Source organism: Drosophila subpulchrella, chromosome 3R (genome assembly GCF_014743375.2).
Source record: "Drosophila subpulchrella strain 33 F10 #4 breed RU33 chromosome 3R, RU_Dsub_v1.1 Primary Assembly, whole genome shotgun sequence".
Lineage (NCBI taxonomy): Eukaryota > Metazoa > Arthropoda > Insecta > Diptera > Drosophilidae > Drosophila > Drosophila subpulchrella.
The window spans coordinates 11,853,952-11,871,285 of NC_050609.1; the positions used below are offsets into that span (position 1 = coordinate 11,853,952).

Below are 17,334 nucleotides of genomic sequence, written 5' to 3' on the forward strand. Positions count from 1 at the left end.
TTAGTTTTATAATAAAAAACAAGCGATTTAAGAAAAATATAAAAATCAAAATCACTTGGAAACATGTGTTACAATATTTTTTTAGGTGTACAAATCTGTTAGATTGCATATGCATATATAGACATACACCTCAACACATATTCAAATTTTCTTTGAGGCCTGGCCAAGTTTTCCATGGACTCTAATTACCATCTTTGACTTGAAGTTGGCGTGGCCGTTGCAACTTTCTGCATGGGTTAATTTCTTAATACTGCACTTGATTGCTGTTGCCTACTTTAGAGTGAAATTTGAGTGCAGAATGATTTTGTGGCGTTGTTGAACTTGAAAGTGTAAGGTCTTGTGTTCTTTTTTATGGAAAAGTATAATAATAATAATAATAAGTATTTTCAGTATAGCCTTTTTTATGATTTAATACATTTCAATTTTGAAATCACATTTAATAAACATTTCAATTTTCCTTCATAGATCTGCTGTACCTCAGAGTAACATCAATGAATTCGTTATTTTGTTATAAAAAATAAATTCCCGCACGATCATTTCTTGCCCTCATCTTCCTTCTTTTTGCCCTTAGCATCCTTTTTAGGGTCCTTTGCATCTTTCTTGGCATCCTTGGGAGCATCTTTCTTAGCATCCTTCTTCTCGTCCTTTTTCGGAGGGGCCTTTTGGCCCTTCTTCAATGGCTTGCTGAGATCCACCACCTCCTCCTTGGCCTTTTCGCCGACATTCACGGCTAGTAAACCAGCAGCCAGGGCAATTGACAGAGCCACAGCCACATACCCGGTGGCATAGATCTCTGGGATCGTGAGAAATTTGTTCAAGTACCAGATCATATGGCGGGTGCCTGCAACCAAGTGGTAGGCAAATGGCATCACCACCATCACCTTGGTCATCGTCACAAGGCCGTGACAGTCGCATTTCTCGACCTGTTTCACAAATCCCTCCATATCTCCTTGCAGGACGAGTCCTCCGATGCCCAGGACCCAAACGAAAACCGCCAGGACAAAGCCGCTAATACGCAAGAATGCCGACAAGGTCGAAGTCAGTTGGATCTTGTAGATGGACAAGTGGGGCGACAACACGCGTCCCATCAACATATTGCGGTCATCATATGGCAAATCGGGGGGTGGGCGAAAGGGTGTCACTTTAAGGGTGACTGGCGGCACCACTATATTACCACCAGGACCAATTGTCGTGGGTCCACTAGCCTTAACATCCTTCGATCCTTTGCTAGCCAGCAGGCGAGCCGAGTTCAGCGGTTTCTGGATGAGCAGCTGCCTCAGGATCAGACTGCTTCCATTTAGACTTCGTGCAATTAAGCGACTAAGAATACACTTATAAGAAAAGATTTTTAAGTTTATAATTCGCTTACTCACCAAGCGTACATTTTAAATACAAATTTACTGTCACCAGTTCTTATCAAATATTTGGAAAAGTAAATTTCTGACATTGAAATCTGTAATGGGTACATTTATTTAAAGGAAAGAGTTACTGTGGTGTGCAAAAAGAGCAATAAATATCAAGATAAAATCGCCACTGTTTAATTTTTCCTTCTCTTTTCACATATGCAGAGATTAGTAATTTTTTTTCAATTCAGATGGACTGATGGAAATTCGATTGACTCTGTAATTTGATTATTTGGCCAAGGACCTGAGGTCCTCATAAATATCCTGTGCATATGCCATAAATTTATGCGACGATTGGATGAGCTAAAATTCGATTTGACGATGGCCAGGCGGCTTTATTAGATTTCTTTGGATTTACCTTCCTACCGACGTTAATCTACCGCTCGATATTTTCCTTTTACACAGCAGCTTCAATCATTGCCAATTGAAGTTGGGGGCTTCCGCCCTAAAAGCATTCCTTCAACCGCTGAAATTTCATTTGCAGCTCTTTGCAATCATTTGCCTAAAATAAATACGTCGCACACAACAAAGAAACCCAAAGAAACATCTATACACACTCTCAAAATCATTTCAATTTAATAAAATTCATTTGAGTTTTGCGTGGCTGCGGTTTTCCTTTGCTGGCTTGACACATTTCCTCCTTTGTGAGCCGGGAAAGCTCGGAAAACTTCACGCTCAATTAGCATCTGTTATCGCTTGCCGTCGTCGCAGACCGAAATTTATTCTTTGCCACACATCAAAGACATGCACTCAGTCACTCTTTCTCCCATCGATCAATCAATCAATCAATCATTTGCTGTGAAAACATTTCATAAATCAAACGCATACACAAACGAGAGAGCCAACAAAGCATACAAATACACCCGGTCAGGGGGCAGGTTAATAAAATTAAAATTAATCGAATCAGTAGAATTGTAAAATGAATTAAGGCTTAAGAGAAGCCGAACAAAGTTGGCCTTGGCCAATGCCGGGAAAAGTTTCCATGCCCCTTCAAGTGTATGGAAAAGTTGGTATGAATACGTGTGTGGAAAAGCATGCCAAGGAGTCATTAAGCTTATATGGGTATACTCAATGTAATGATAAGGCACAGGCGACTAAAGTTTCCATATAAAGGAACCCTATAGTCCTTTACACAATTGTTGAAAAGAAAATTGTTTTTTTCTTTTAACGGTAATTTAGTCTTATCTGAATTTACCAATAATGTAAACGTAGGAAGTCATCTTCTTTCTTAATTAATGTTTTATTATAATGCTTTCTTTTAATTGTTATCGTGTTATAAGATCTTATAGAGGCAATTTAAAATTAAAAACCTTTGTCGCCTGTCATATTTCCACATATTGTAAATAAGTTGAATATACTTTGTTCATATATGAATGAAAAATTTTTTCAGCTGAAAAGCAAAATCGTAAAAGCAAAGCATGCTCTGTCCTCGTCTCTTTCTCTTTCTCTGAACCTCGGCTGCTTTCTCCTTCTTTCCCGCACTCACACAGACAGAGAAGTCAGGCGATTGCTTTTGCCTTTCAAGGAACTCAATATGCGTATCCGTGTTTAATTAAGATTCGAGTTCGTGTCGGTGTGTGAGTGCCTGTGCCGTTGTGTGCGTCTGCGTCTGAGGCATATGAATAAATGTATGAGCGCATGCATTTAATTTAATTTTCATTTCAATTGATTCGATGACTTTACGTTTCATTTCACGTCTCGATGCGATTTCAATTACAACACTCCTCAACTCACGAACACAAACACGAATGGAAAGCCCTCACCTATGCGCGGATAGAGGCCAATGTGTGCGGCAAGTTGAGACTCAAAACCATCGACGGATTCGAATATTTACTTGCATATCCTGCAATATCAGGCAAGGACATATAAGGGGCTACTTTAATTGCAGGAAATCTTGAATAGTTTCAAAACTTTCCATTTTCAAATGAATATTTTTTTTTTTTTAATGAGTCCTTTTCCCATTCATAGGTAAGAACTTTAAAAATATATGAAATTAAAAAGTTATATAATACTGAATCCAATACTATTATATTTAATGACATTTTAAGTATGATTTAATATGGTTTTATTTTATTTTCACCTGTTTCTGATTTTATAACTGACCTTAAAAATATTCTACAACTTTCTCTCTACTCTCCCTGACTACATTTTGGTCTTATTTTGGCCTCATTGTCCATGGATTCACACATAGTCAGGCTTAAAAGTTTACCATGCACCTTTTCCCAGCTAAGCCGAAAGCTAAAAGTAAAAGTCAGCCGCAAAACTAAGAGCCTGCCTTTTTGGCCACATGATTTCGTTTTGCCCAATAAGGCGGCATACTTTCAGGTGCCATTGTTACGCATTTTTTGTGGCACTTTGCTGCTGTTGCAAGGCTGCGACGTGATTTTCTTTCCACATTTGGCAGCCTAAGCTTTGGTTTTTGGAACTGCTGCAACACAAAGCCATTTTTTGTCCGCCTCCAGTTGGCTTTTCCCTATCTCTCTCGACTTTTTCTAGCTCTCAGTGTGTGTGTGTGTGCTTTCGTTTTTCTGTAACAAATGCAACGGAAAACCTATTTCCTTTGTGGATATGAGTAGGAAAATGCTTGTTAGCGCCGCATTTGCCACAATCTCATATGTGTGTGTGTGGGTGCAGAACCTTGAACTTGTTGCAATGGATACGAAAACTGTTAGTTTTCCTCTATCTTGCCCCTTTTTTGCCCCTTCTAACAATGCTAATTTCATTAGAGCAACTAAAAAGCACACATACACGTAAATGAGCGCAAGGACAGATCGTGGCTAACAACGTTCAACGTTTCCTATAAAATGACAATTACAATTTCGACAGTAAGGCAAAATAAAAGGAAACCAAGGAACATCGAAGTGAAAGCAAACTTTTAATTGCGCATACGACAGGTGTGACACGGCCAACGCAGCAGCTCAAGTTGTGAAAGGGTGTGCGGGTGTGTGTGGGTGAGTGGGTGTGTGGGTGTGCCTGTGTGAGTTTTGGTGAAAGTTTTTCCAACGTTTCCATCCCAATTAGTGGGCCACAGAAAAGAGAGAAAAACATTTGCAACTGACAAGCATTTTGACAAACGTCTCTTGGCTAATTATAAACATTATTTTATAAAACTGGAAAATGCTTCTTAGGGTAGTATTAAATCAATTAAGTACGAGTTCGATGCTGGGGTTTCTAAATATATGTTTTGCTAACTAAGAAGTAATTAGAGGCATATCAGAATACTCATTTTTGATGTCGAATTATTTACAAAAAAAAATTTAAAGCAGGAAATTAAATATTATTATATTAGATTATTATTTATATATTTTATTATCATATTTTTGAAGAAAATGGTATTTTATTAAAACATTGGTAGACATCGAATGATTAGATATGCAGCCAGAATTTAAAGAATTTAATGTTTGAAATTGTTCTTAAAATCAAGTTTTTAATAAAGATCTTAGAACATTTTTCAGTAAAATTTAAAACAATTCCTATGTTTTTAAAACAGGTTATTTTTATAAAGTTCCATACCATCCTAACTAATTTTAGAACCTCAATCGGCACCTTGAATGTCGAGTTTCCTTTGCGGTCGGTGCCTTGTCTTAGTTGTCAGTTTGTAAAATTGAATTCTTGCCCGGTTTGTTTGGCTTTTGAGAGATTTATAACACGACCAAGGGGTGGGGGGTGGTCCGAATGGCAATGGCCGCGTATCGATAAGCACAATGGCCGGCAGAGTGTGTGTCTGTGACAGTTACACACACACACACAGACCGGTACACACACACCATCTCACATGCAGGAGCTCACCAATACCAACGCCCATCGGCGACAAACTTTTTAATCAAATTTTTTAACGCAATTTCTTTGACTACTTTTTGCTCTGCTCTGCTCTGTCCTTCTCTCTACTATCGCTTTCTCCTTCTCTTTCGCTTTCTCCGGCTGCTGTTGCATATGCATGCTCAATTGTGTTTGTATTGGCAAAGGACATGCTTTGTGATTTATACACACATCACACAAACACACACACAACAAAGGGGATGCCGGGTGGTTTGCTGCCTGTGAGCAAACAACAGCTTTTTTTGATTTATGAGCGCTTTGGGTGCCGCCATCGTCAACGACAAACACACAAAAAATATAAAGAACCGACCAAAACAGCAAAGAATCGACAGCTGAATATATTGAAGGCAAAACTTTCGAATAAGTTCAAGTCGGCAAGTTAATAAAACTAAAAAAAGTCAGTAACTTTCATCAAAAGAAAGAATATTGTAGGCGACATCCCAAAAATACTTATAATAGTCACTAAATTACTTAGTAACAAAAATTCTAAAGCTCTGCTTTATGTTCTTGTAACAAATTTAATTAACCATTTAAGATACTGCACAATAAGTCTTAGTTTCATCATTAAATATATATATTTAAATTGTAATTAAAGCACATTACAATATAAAAGCAAATATGAGTATTTACCGTATCCAAAAGAAACCCTAAATTAAAATAGCTGAGGAAAGGTAAATCATTTTTCATTGGTAAATAATACCCATACGACCAGCTGCAGTTGGACAGGAAATTTCATTAAAGTTCATTTTTAAACGAATAACAATTTTAATCTCTACATGTACTCGTACAATTTTCCAGTTTAATATGCGCTTAAATGAAGGCTATTTTTACATTATTAGTTATTTTACGGCCGCATATCTTTGGAATAACCACGATTTTTCAGGATATTACGTTGCCAGGTCAGATTTTTTTTTGCAATATCCTATTCGGTGTCTGGCCCTATCGTCCATCGATTTTTATTAATCCCTACTGACAGCGGCAAAATGTTATTTATAAATACGAAGCGCATGAATTTTAATTAAGCGCAGGCCGCAATTGCTTTGCCCACCCGACTCTGGTTTTGGTTTTCGGATAGTCGGCTGGTTTTTGTGTGCGGCTTGAGCCTGGAATCGAGCAGGTCCATTGTCCATATGAAATTTTGATTGATTATTCCCCGAACTGCAGGGCCTTACCCTCTAACTATCGATTGTCGCTGTCATAAAAAGTGAGGGGCCAAAAGCACATATATGCATAAAAAGGGAATGAGTATGCAATGCCGAAGCTTATGCAAATCAAGACATGCCGCACACATCACTTTGTTTTACCAGCCACTCCCCTTTTCCTGTTTTTTTTACTCCCAACCCCCAACCACCGCCCACCGGCGAGCTCGGGAGCTTGTCAAAACTTGGTTTCCCGTTTTTGTTAAGAATCTGTTATAAAAAACGAGCTGGGAATTCGGGTTGATAAAGGCAAACATTGAATACACTCAATACTGTTTCAAAAAATAATAGAGAATTTATTTTAAGAACTAAAAAATATTTATCCATATGAATTTTGTTCATAGAACTAATTATAAAATCATACATTAAATACAAAAGTTGGAAAAATATTTGGAAATTTTAGTATTTTAATATTAATTAGAACTATTATACAGTGGTCGGCATAAGTATTTTGACAAAACAAAAGTTAAATATACTCATAACTTGAATTTACTTCTTGTAAACTATAGGCATCAATGGAAAGGTAATTTAAATGCCGTTTGAATAATACAATACATTTCATAACCCATTCAGTATTTATTGAAAAGGACGAATTTGTGTAAATCAACTTTTAAATTTTTTTTTTAAACTTTTTTCCTCGACTTGAAAACTTAAATTTTTTGATGCAAAAAGTTTCTTCAAACAAAAATAATAGTAACTGCAAAAAGAATTTTTCAAAAATCATTTTTCTTATATTTTTTATGATTTTTTGAAAATGCTTAAAAACATGCATTTGAGCCATATTTTTCTCTTTTTCATACAAATTTTTTCCGACATTGTCACCTTCAAAAAATCATAAAAAATATAAATAAAATGATTTTTGAAAAATTCTTTTTGCATTTACTATTATTTTTGTTTGAAGAAACTTTTTGCATCAAAAAATTTAAGTTTTCAAGTCGAGGAAAAAAGTTTAAAAAAAAAATTTAAAAGTTGATTTACACAAATTCGTCCTTTTCAATAAATACTGAATGGGTTATGAAATGTATTGTATTATTCAAACGGCATTTAAATTACCTTTCCATTGATGCCTATAGTTTACAAGAAGTAAATTCAAGTTATGAGTATATTTAACTTTTGTTTTGTCAAAATACATATGCCGACCAGTGTAGGTGGTTATGTATTTTACATTTTTGTATATTGATACCATTTACATCATAATATACATCATATTTTTACTTCACATAAACAAGAATGGATCAGTCTAAAGAGTATCGAAAGGGAGCCCGAAAAAAATGTTCTGCCACTGCATATTGTTTCCCGTTGTTTGGGAGCCCAAAAAGCGGGATCCAAGAGCAAAAATCGTGGTGGGACCGACTCGGGGTTCCAGGCGGAGGCAGATTCCGCTGGCGATGGTGCAACACTTGCCCGAGTTGATTTTTGCATATTCCTGATAGCGACGGCATTAGTCTCCAGTGAACTGGCACATAAAAGCACAGTTATGGACTGATTGTCGGGGCCGCTATCTGACGTACGTGTAAATTGCCAGCCATCTTCCCTGCTCCGCCTCGAATTCCACCATCCGCCCCATGATCCCGATCCTGTCTATTGCAGGCAGCAAGTGTTAGTATTTCAAACTTTTGTTCAATAAGATTTATATGACTGACAGTTCGGGGTGGCAACGAGACCCGGCACAGTGCGGCAAAAAACAAGTTTTGATTTTCGATTCAATTTTTGTTTTTTTTTCCCCCTAGTCCTTCTCTGATATGGTAGTTTCCCTCTTTTGATTTTTTGGGTTTTGTTTTTTCTTGTTCACAGCTTAACTGCGCGACGTTTGAAATCCTAGTTGGCCCGCTGCAAAAAGAGCCGGCTGAAATGTTAAATTTTTGACTAACGTTTCTATCCAGTACGGGTAGAATTTAATCCTAGGATTTTAGATTGTTAGGTTAATTATTGTCTAATAAAAAGCGGAAGCAGATAATTTAAATATTGAAAACATAAAGTGTCTAGTCATAAATTATTTATATATAAGTATGTTGAATTTTAGGGAGAATGAAAGGCATAGTAGGATTAACTAGACTGAGAGCAAATAGTTTATTGTCAAGGGCCAACCTAGAATATCTATAGAATCTCGGCTAACAAGCCAGACAAGCGAATGGTAACCATCTCTACAGATATAATCCACTACAGATACTGTAGAGAGATACGCAGATACTTGAGCAATAACGCGCCATTTTCATTGTTGGCTTACGCCGCTGAGATGTTATTTTGCCCGGTGGCATATTAACTGCATCACGAGCCACTCGAAACGCAGCAAAACCATCCATTCAACGACGGCCTCTTCACCGAACCACACGGATATAAACGCACACCGATGATGGTGATGCCAGGACACACAGCCACCATAGTGGCAACAATGCAGGAAGGACGAAGGACGAAGGACATGGGACGTGGGACGAGACAAGAGAGGACAGCCAAGCGAATACATAGAAATTCCTCGACTAGGCGCTGTTATTGAAACCACTCGAGCGCGAACTGTGAGTGCTAAAAGCGGCAGGATCTGTAGTGGGATATAGGGATATATATTGAAGGAGTGGATCGGGATCGAATTGGTGGGGTACGAGGGGAATAGCGAGTGCAAGTGCACACCTTGTCCGCATAGGTCTACAATAATTGCCTGCACTTTAAGTGCGCCATTAGTACTAAATTACAGACAGCCAGCCAACCAAGCGGCAGCTAACGGCGCGGTCTAATTACGCGCTCACCTGCAACTCCCCCATTTTTGCACCCACTTTCACCGCCCAACCACCCCCACACCAACACCCATATACACCCACACCCACCCATCGAAGCAGCAAATGCAGGAAAAAGTAAAGTGCGCTAATGGCAATTAGAAGTTTACCCGAGTGCAGTCAAAAATTTTGTAACGGCTGCGCAGCTGAAACTGGGAAATGGAAAATGGTACCGATGCTGAAGCTTGTGCTGCATTATTGAACATTTGGCTAATTGCCGTATAATTATTGCAGTTAAAAAATTTAGCACATTGGCCAGGCGTCGGCGGGCTTTGGGTGTTCGGTGTTGGCAATCCTTGACCGTAGCAGAAACTCCCATTTGGCCAGGTCATTGTTACACTTGAATATGCTAGATTACGTATACGCAACGTTTGCCCCAGTAAAGTTTGAGCAAAAGCCACAAACATTTGCATTGCATTGGCCAAGACAGACAATCACAGGAGTTTGTACACTGAAGAAGAAGTTGTATAAGTATTTATAACTTATCAAGTGATATTTAAAATAAGAAAACGAAATTTAAAGAGTATTTACCACACATGTTCGTTACTTTAAGACCTGTGTTACATACTTTTTTTTTATTTTTAAATCAAATATTTTCTTTAAGATAAAAAGTCTTTTACAAGTCCTTTACCTATATTTCATAAGACTTTCCCCCAGTGCTAAGATGAGGTACGAGTGGTTGTACTTTAGCAGCTGAGATGCATTGCCGCATTATGCAGTTGCAGTTGCTGTTTAGCAGTTGCATTGGCTCCCATCTAATGCAAATATTATGGCAAAATCTCATAATTAAGATAAGCAACTCGGTTGAGTGGTTTTAATGAAAATCAAACAATTGCCAAATGCAACAATAACAGTGACATAACAAGGGGCAAGTGGATGTAGGATGGATATGGTATGGCGAGGGCAAACCGATGCACCCAACAATGGCCACCGAGGCCTTCATGTCTGCTTTGGTTAATATTTAATTAATGCTTAGAACGTGTTTGCTAATGGCTGGTCACTGCAGCATCCATTGCCGTGGCGACCAGCATAATTATTTTGCCAGTATTTCGGAACGGTCACGGCCCGAATTGTATTCCTCGATCCTGACGACGACCTGCAACAATGTGTGCCACTCCAAGTTCGAAGGGAATTTGTAGGGCCAGAACCTGAAAATGTTTATCATGCTACAGATGGACTAATGAACCCAGTTGTTAGCCAATTAATTGCATTTAATGTTTGAACCCTGTTGCAGGCCTTAAGTTTTAAGGCTACTATTTCTGTATTAATTAGTTGTATAGTCTTGAGAGAATTAAACTAACCCTAATAAACTACCCTAATAGCTTTTCAATGAGTTTTAAATATGACCAAAAAAAGCTAAGCATATAATGATTTAGTAGTATTAAAGATCCCTGATTATTTTTACATAAATTGCTAGCTTTATAAATACATAAATATTTTAACATTTAGAGCCCAAATTAGAAGTACGACAAATAGTAGAAAATTATATGGTTATTAATTAGTTCAAAGTACCGAATACCAAATTTTTCTTAAAATTTAGAATTGGCTCACCTTTTTCTGAATATTTTCTTAAAAGATACGAAAAAATAGTTAGCAATAGCAAAACATTCCGGTATATTTATCCAAGAGTTCAAGGTAACGTATTCCAAAAATTCTTAAGGAGGTAATCTTTGCTCTTAATCTGCCATCATGCGTAATCGAATCGTGAAACTGCGACCCGATAATTGGGGGTAGAAAACTGTGTCGCAGCAGAAAGTAGGCAACTAGGACCTCGACGGGGAGTGCTTATAATTAAGCCTTAATTGAACGCAGCAGTCGACACGTAAGCCAGTTAATGATGCACACGTTACTCGCCTTTGACACGTCATGATTCCACCGCAAACAGCTCGCTAAACTCACCGATTTCGTAACCCTCTCAAGACCGACTTTAGTTTTGCGGTGTGGTAGTACTATTAAGCGGGATTTTCGTCTAACTCGATTACAACATTTGCATTGCGGACTTTTCGAGGGCCAAGCTCTTGTTTGAGGTCCCTTTGTGTCGCCTCGCCCGCAGACATGGCATTGTTTGAGATCTACTTTATTACATACCCGAAAAGTTGAATATGCAATTCGGTGTGCATATTAACCCGCAATTGTTGGACAGAACGGGATGGGTGCAAAAAAGTTGCCATTTTTTGGCCCAAAACTATTTAGCATAACGACGGGCACTCATTATGAGGCAATGTCCCCGCCTCCTCTTAACTTTATTTGCCCAGTGTATTTGACCCCTGGTATTCTGAACTGGGAGGACCGGGAGGACCTGGAACATCAGGAACAGGAACAGGACAAGACGGCAGTTAGCAGAAAGCAGCTACCAAAGCACCGGGCACGTAAAATATGCGCAGTTGTACACCGGGAGTGTATGCCAGAGATCACTTGACTATAAACGAGATTAAAAATTCAATTACGTTGGAGTTGGAAGCTGCATCGAGTAGCAGCAAAGAGCGCAAAAAACACCCAACGAGGGCCAAGCCAGGTAAAAAACATGGACAGCCAAAGTTGGCCCAAGCTGAACTAACGTACAAAAAAAAGACAATCATGACGGAAATTGTATCCCTTCTATGGCGAAGCATAAAACACTCTAAGCAATCTATCGATGTATACTATTTATCACTACTTCCTTGAGATTTGTAAAATAACCAGATATATGTATGTATATATATATAAAAAAATGTTCTGTTCATTTAAGGTTTTTAGTAATTTTGTATTTGAATATAGTTGATATATAGCGTTTATTATATTAAAAACTGTTTCGATAAACTTATAAATACTTTATTATTTTTGTGGAATACGCTACGTTGAACAATGTCGTTACTTTATATTCCTCTACAGCTCTACAAATGTCAAGATAATATTGATGTAGTATTTTTATTTTTCCTAAAAATGTATCTAAGGTTCTACAAATGTGGAGATAGTATTTTAGTAGTATTTTTCTTTTCCAAAGAATTTGATATTTTTAGAATTTATAATATATTTATATCTTTATAGATTGGGTTTATTACTTGAACACTTTATAAGTTATTTTCTAAATATATATGTACTAAGGTATTTTCTCCCATTTTTCTCCCATCGATGGCTCTACAAATATGGAGATAAAATCGCAATGCCCTAATCAAGGACCCTAAAAATGGGAGAAAGACAAACGCCATGGCCCTGGCGTATGCTCTCAAGTCAAAGCTGGCCATACGCTGGCGTAACCAGTTCGGGCAAAGGGGTTCCTGGGGGTCGATGGTCCCCCCGGCGGAGTGGAGCAGGTGAAGCGCTGGACACAGAAGTGGTCAGTGGCGGCGACGTTGTCGCAGCCAACGGAAGTTGACAACAATTTATGTGCCTGAAACGGATACAATTTACAAGCCGAGCAGCGATGGCCCGCTGACTGTGCACGTGTAGCCGAGTATTCGTGTAGAAAAGGGTGAGTGCCGATGGCCGGGTGCCCACTGTACAGGTGCTGCCATGGCCGAGAGCCCAGGAACCCGGGCACCCAGTCACCGGCACCCAAAAACTTCAAACGGAATTTTGTGTGAGTACTTAGTGCAAAGTGGCTGGGGACAGGTTTCCTTTTTGCGTATGTGTGGCTGCACTCGAAGAAATACAAAAGGAATTTTGTTTAGATTTTTTATTTCATATAAATGTTATTTGTGGTCTTGCCACATATTTTAGTTCCACTACTTTATGTGTATAATCATAAAAGTGAATAACCTTATTTTTAATTATAGGGAAAATACTTACGGAAGCATTAATTATATACAATTAGCTTAGAGGCGGACCTTTTGTGAAATACGTATGTGGGTTGGTGGGTTTACTTTTCAATTTCGGAGAGAGGCTTATCGAATTATTTTGGAATTAAGTTTATTCGGTTAAGAAGCTCAAAACATAAACAACAATTCCTAAAACTGCACATTTGTGTACATTATATTGCATAACAGCAAGTAATTACTTGTAGACTGGCAAGAAACTTAAAAATATTTCTTGAATTTGTGAAAACATTTTATTTTCCTGAGTGCGTATGTGAATCGCATTTTTTCACTTCAGTTTTCACCCCACCACCCATTTTCCCAGTTGTTAGGGGCAACAGCCGGAGCCGAATCGCATTTGCAGGCCGAGAAAAACGAGCGAAACATTTGAATTTCGTTTCAAGTTGAAGCTGATAAAAAGCCAGAGATTTAGGGCGTGTCCTGGTGCTAGCAACGGACACAAATTTGGGTTCACTTTTTCCGCCGGACTCCTCTCGTACCGCCCGACAGACCCTCTCCTTCATTCCGACCAGGTTGCTTGCAGTCCAGTCGAAAAAAAGTAACCCGCAATTAAGATAAAGTTTTTTTTTTCCCAGCGATATTTTTAACTCCGTAATTTTTGTGTACTTTGGCCAAAGTTCTTGGAAGTGGGCGTGGCTTGGGAAAAGGGCACTGGGGGCGGTGACGGCGTTTCAAAAATACATTTACTTAAATGCCTTTCATTTAATCAAGCACCGAGAGGGTGTTAATAAAGTGAAAGAGACGCAAGAGGAATGGAAAAAACAATTTTCAATATCCAATTTGATTAATGTCGTGTGGGACGCATTAGTTATATTAATATGGTGTAGTTCCAGACCGCGTTCTACTACAGTTCTATTTTAATTGAATTAGTATAATTTGTATGCAAAACAAAAATAACAACAATTGCTTATATGATCGGAATAAATAAAACAAAGGTATATGTGCCTTGCATAAATACTGAGTTATTTAGTATAGGAGATAAAGTAATATAGAGAAGGTAAGTTAAATTAGGTACGCTTTACTACAAAGAAAAACTGCGCTAGTATATAAAAGTATGACCTACATAAAAATGATAATTAGACTTTTATTTACAGCTGTAATAAATCATTTTGAGAAACAAAAAAAAATCAAAACAACATAATTTATTAGATTAAAACGAACGAGTATCTTATCACATTGATTAGACACTTAAATCGTACAATATTTTCCATTCCCACTTTGTAAATAAAAACCTGTTTTCAGCTGAGTGTTATCAGAAGCAAACTCAAACAAAACCCCATACACAGCTGATGTTGATAACAACAGACCAACAGGGGTGGTGTTCCCCAGCTATTCGTTCATAAAACGTCATACCTTTGAAAAAACCAACAACATTTGAGCAATAAAAAATATAATATTTACAATCGTATTATTAGATAAGGCTGATAAGACAACTAGGTACTTAGGACTGTAAATAACAAACATATAGACAAAGCCTCTACTGTTTCTTAAGCTTATCAGCATGCGGGCACTTTTGTTTCTTTCCGCCCAACAATTTGCAAGATAACTTTAGGAACACCAAGATGACTAGTATAGGTACTCCCAAGAGCACAGCGAATGTGTCCAAGCTGTGCATTTGAATAAAGTTAAGATCTCGGGCGGCTGATCGCAGGTGGGGAGCACCCTTATGCCTGATAACGTATTCCGTCCACCAGACAGCTCGATCGAGAGCCGATTCCGGCTGATCACGATACCGTTCCGAAATGGCATTCGATGCCTGGGCATAACTTGGATCGTTGAGCAGCGTTTGGATGGCTTTTTCCAGTTCCTCATGTTTCAGATTATTCAGATCCAAACCCAAACCGAAACCCATTCGCTGGGCACGCTGCACATTCATATGCTGATCATAGAAGCACGGCAATCCCAGCACGGGTTTTCCAAAGTAGACACTCTCCGTGGTGCTCAGCAGGCCACCATGGGTGATGAACAACTTTACATTCGGATGGGCTAGAATATCTGGCTGGGGATACCATTTCTTAATCAGTACATTTGCTGGCTTTCCCGGCATTTCATCGTCTTCGAATTTCCACAGCACTCGTTGTTTCAATTTGGCAAAGGTTTTCAACAGTATATCCCGTGTTTCCTGGGGCAAGTCTTTGCTCTTCACATTGGAACCCATGGAGAAGTAGATAACACCATTTGGCGAACCCTCAATGAACTGCCTAATGTCCTCGGGCAAGGGTTTTGGCTTGTGCGAGATTTGCATTCCGCCGACTTCGATCATATTGGGCATATAGGGTCGCGGATAGCTCAAAGAAAAGTGCTGACCCAGCAGAATCAACGAGAAACTGTCCATGACCTCCTCCATAGTTTTCTTCGCATTCGGGAAATACTTTTTGAAAACCTTCTGCATATTTGGCAAATGAACCACATGCCGGTGGATATCCTCCACAAGGACTTCATAGTGATTTTCCAAGCGTTCCACGAAAGTCATTCTATCAGTGCGTGGAGAGGTCACCAATGGGTTATACGAAATGGGTGATATATTGCCAGCAGCCTCATCAATCCTTCGGTCTGTTCCAAAGCTAGAGAATCCTATCAGAGTGGCATTGAAATGCTGGGCAAAGGCATACAGCGGTTCCATTTGGATCATCTCGGCTAGGACCAGGTCGAAGGTTTCCCCCGAGTTCAGCAGCTTTTGAACACCCTCGTCATCCAGAGTGACTTCGGTGAACTTTGTTATAATGTATTCCAATGCATTAAGTTGCTGCCACAACAAGGGGACATTCAGAAGACTCATCATTTCTATAGGATAAACAATTTTAAAAGAAATATTATTTGTGTTTTGTAAAAAAAAATATAATAGAACTTGATATTATAATACATAAATATTTCATATAGATGTTATTACATAATATCAAACTGTTTTATATATCTAGTAAATTTGTTTCAGTTTCAAAAATCCATTATGTTTATCAATCAATCATGTTAAAAACATTTTTAAAATTAGTTAGTAGTGTTATATTAATACAAACGCTCTTGTTTGTTTATAATCTATCAATTCTCAAATAAACCATAAACTATAATACACACCATCAGCAAACTCATGCACTTTGGGAATCTCGATAAAGCGCATGTTTGGCGTTGCCTTGTTCTTGAAGGCGTTGATCACGGTCACCTGGTGACCCTTGGCGGCCAGGGCCTTCAGGTAGTTCTCCATAAATATGTACTGAGAGCGACCCGGAAATGGTAGAGTGGCCAAAATCTTGGCACTTTCCGTTTCCAGCGGTTTGGCGCTCAAAGCGCAAAATACGAACGCGATCACAGCCAATAATCTCATGTTTACTGAACGAGTCTCTAGCAACGACTATTTCAGAAGATCGGTCAACTTTCTCTATATATATGCTAAGCTTTTGCTGATAGCGAATAAGCGAGCTTTTGGAGCAACGAATAGCGCTCAATCATGCTGATGAAGTGCATTAACTTTCGCATTTTCATCATCGTTTGCCGGTTGGAGAGGAGAGATTAGAATTACTATGGCGATTCCCCTAGGTTAGGGTAGTCCAAGTTAGACTTTTCATTCCTCTGCCTATCGCCTCGCTCATATTATCTTTATAGGTTCTTCAGGTTTGCTGATGAAATAGCATTTTTCAGCAGGGCCAGCAAACTATTTCACATTTCTTATAAATATTGCCAAATGTGTTTGGGGCTAGATTTTAATAAAACGTTTTTGGTACGTGACAGAACTATTGCTTCGGTAAGAGTTCTTGGTTTGGTCTCATAGATTTCGGTACCACAGCTCTTTGAACATCTTATACTGTTTTATTGGATGTGAATCAAAGTTACTCACACAAAGATAAAAAAATTACAATTTAATAATGCTTTGAATGTAATACTATCTACTGATATTATCTTCTTCAAGCTAAGTTTTATAATAATAAAAGGGCATTTTCATATCAAAAAAAATTATTAAAATATGATTGTCCATCCAAGCATAAAATAAAGCCAACATATCATTCTTAAAACTAAAGTTAACTAATAAAAATAACAAATTTCTATTCACATGATTGCAATGCGATACAAAAAAATCCTTTCTAAGGTATACCATAGGGTCGTACCACTTTAGTTCCTGTTTCGATATTAGTCCCTCCGCAAACTACTTAAAGTTGGCCAACTCCCGAGAGGCTTTTAAAGATCTTCCCGTGGAGCGGAATCCGTTGGACTGAGTGCTAGGCAAATTCCCCGAAGAATGTGCGTGAGAAGTGCAGGCCAAACAAGCGGCGGAGGCAACTAAAAACAAAACGCACAACAGGGAGCAGAGCCAAAGGACGAGAACCGGGCTCAAAACAAGGACCAATGCAGCTGGCCAGCT

General features: G+C 38.5%; 2 protein-coding genes across 2 annotated transcripts; both read right to left on the bottom strand.

The window, feature by feature from the left end:
- Positions 1 to 389: 389 nt before the first annotated feature.
- Positions 390 to 1,483, bottom strand: LOC119561038. The gene is made up of 2 exons (XM_037874868.1): positions 1,374 to 1,483; positions 390 to 1,320 (listed from the first exon to the last, which is right to left on the bottom strand). The coding sequence occupies exons 1-2, from the start codon at positions 1,466 to 1,468 to the stop codon at positions 534 to 536; spliced, it is 882 nt and encodes a 293-aa protein (XP_037730796.1). The 5' UTR covers positions 1,469 to 1,483; the 3' UTR covers positions 390 to 533.
- A 12,873-nt stretch (positions 1,484 to 14,356) lies between these two features.
- On the bottom strand, positions 14,357 to 16,320 carry LOC119563048 (UDP-glycosyltransferase UGT5). Its single transcript, XM_037876256.1, has 2 exons — positions 16,056 to 16,320; positions 14,357 to 15,767 (listed from the first exon to the last, which is right to left on the bottom strand). The coding sequence occupies exons 1-2, from the start codon at positions 16,300 to 16,302 to the stop codon at positions 14,461 to 14,463; spliced, it is 1,554 nt and encodes a 517-aa protein (XP_037732184.1). The 5' UTR covers positions 16,303 to 16,320; the 3' UTR covers positions 14,357 to 14,460.
- Between the last annotated feature and the right edge of the window lie 1,014 nt (positions 16,321 to 17,334).

What these genes read in the sequence shown, in the direction of transcription:
- LOC119563048 (XM_037876256.1), bottom strand. Translation starts at nt 16,302, where the DNA reads ATGAGATTATTGGCTGTGATCGCGTTCGTATTTTGCGCTTTGAGCGCC. An exon ending in AGTGCATGAGTTTGCTGATG is followed by an intron (nt 15,768 to 16,055) that starts GTGTGTATTATA and finishes TTTATCCTATAG; the next exon opens with AAATGATGAGTCTTCTGAAT.
- LOC119561038 (XM_037874868.1), bottom strand. Translation starts at nt 1,468, where the DNA reads ATGTACCCATTACAGATTTCAATGTCAGAAATTTACTTTTCCAAATAT. An exon ending in GTATTTAAAATGTACGCTTG is followed by an intron (nt 1,321 to 1,373) that starts GTGAGTAAGCGA and finishes GTGTATTCTTAG; the next exon opens with TCGCTTAATTGCACGAAGTC.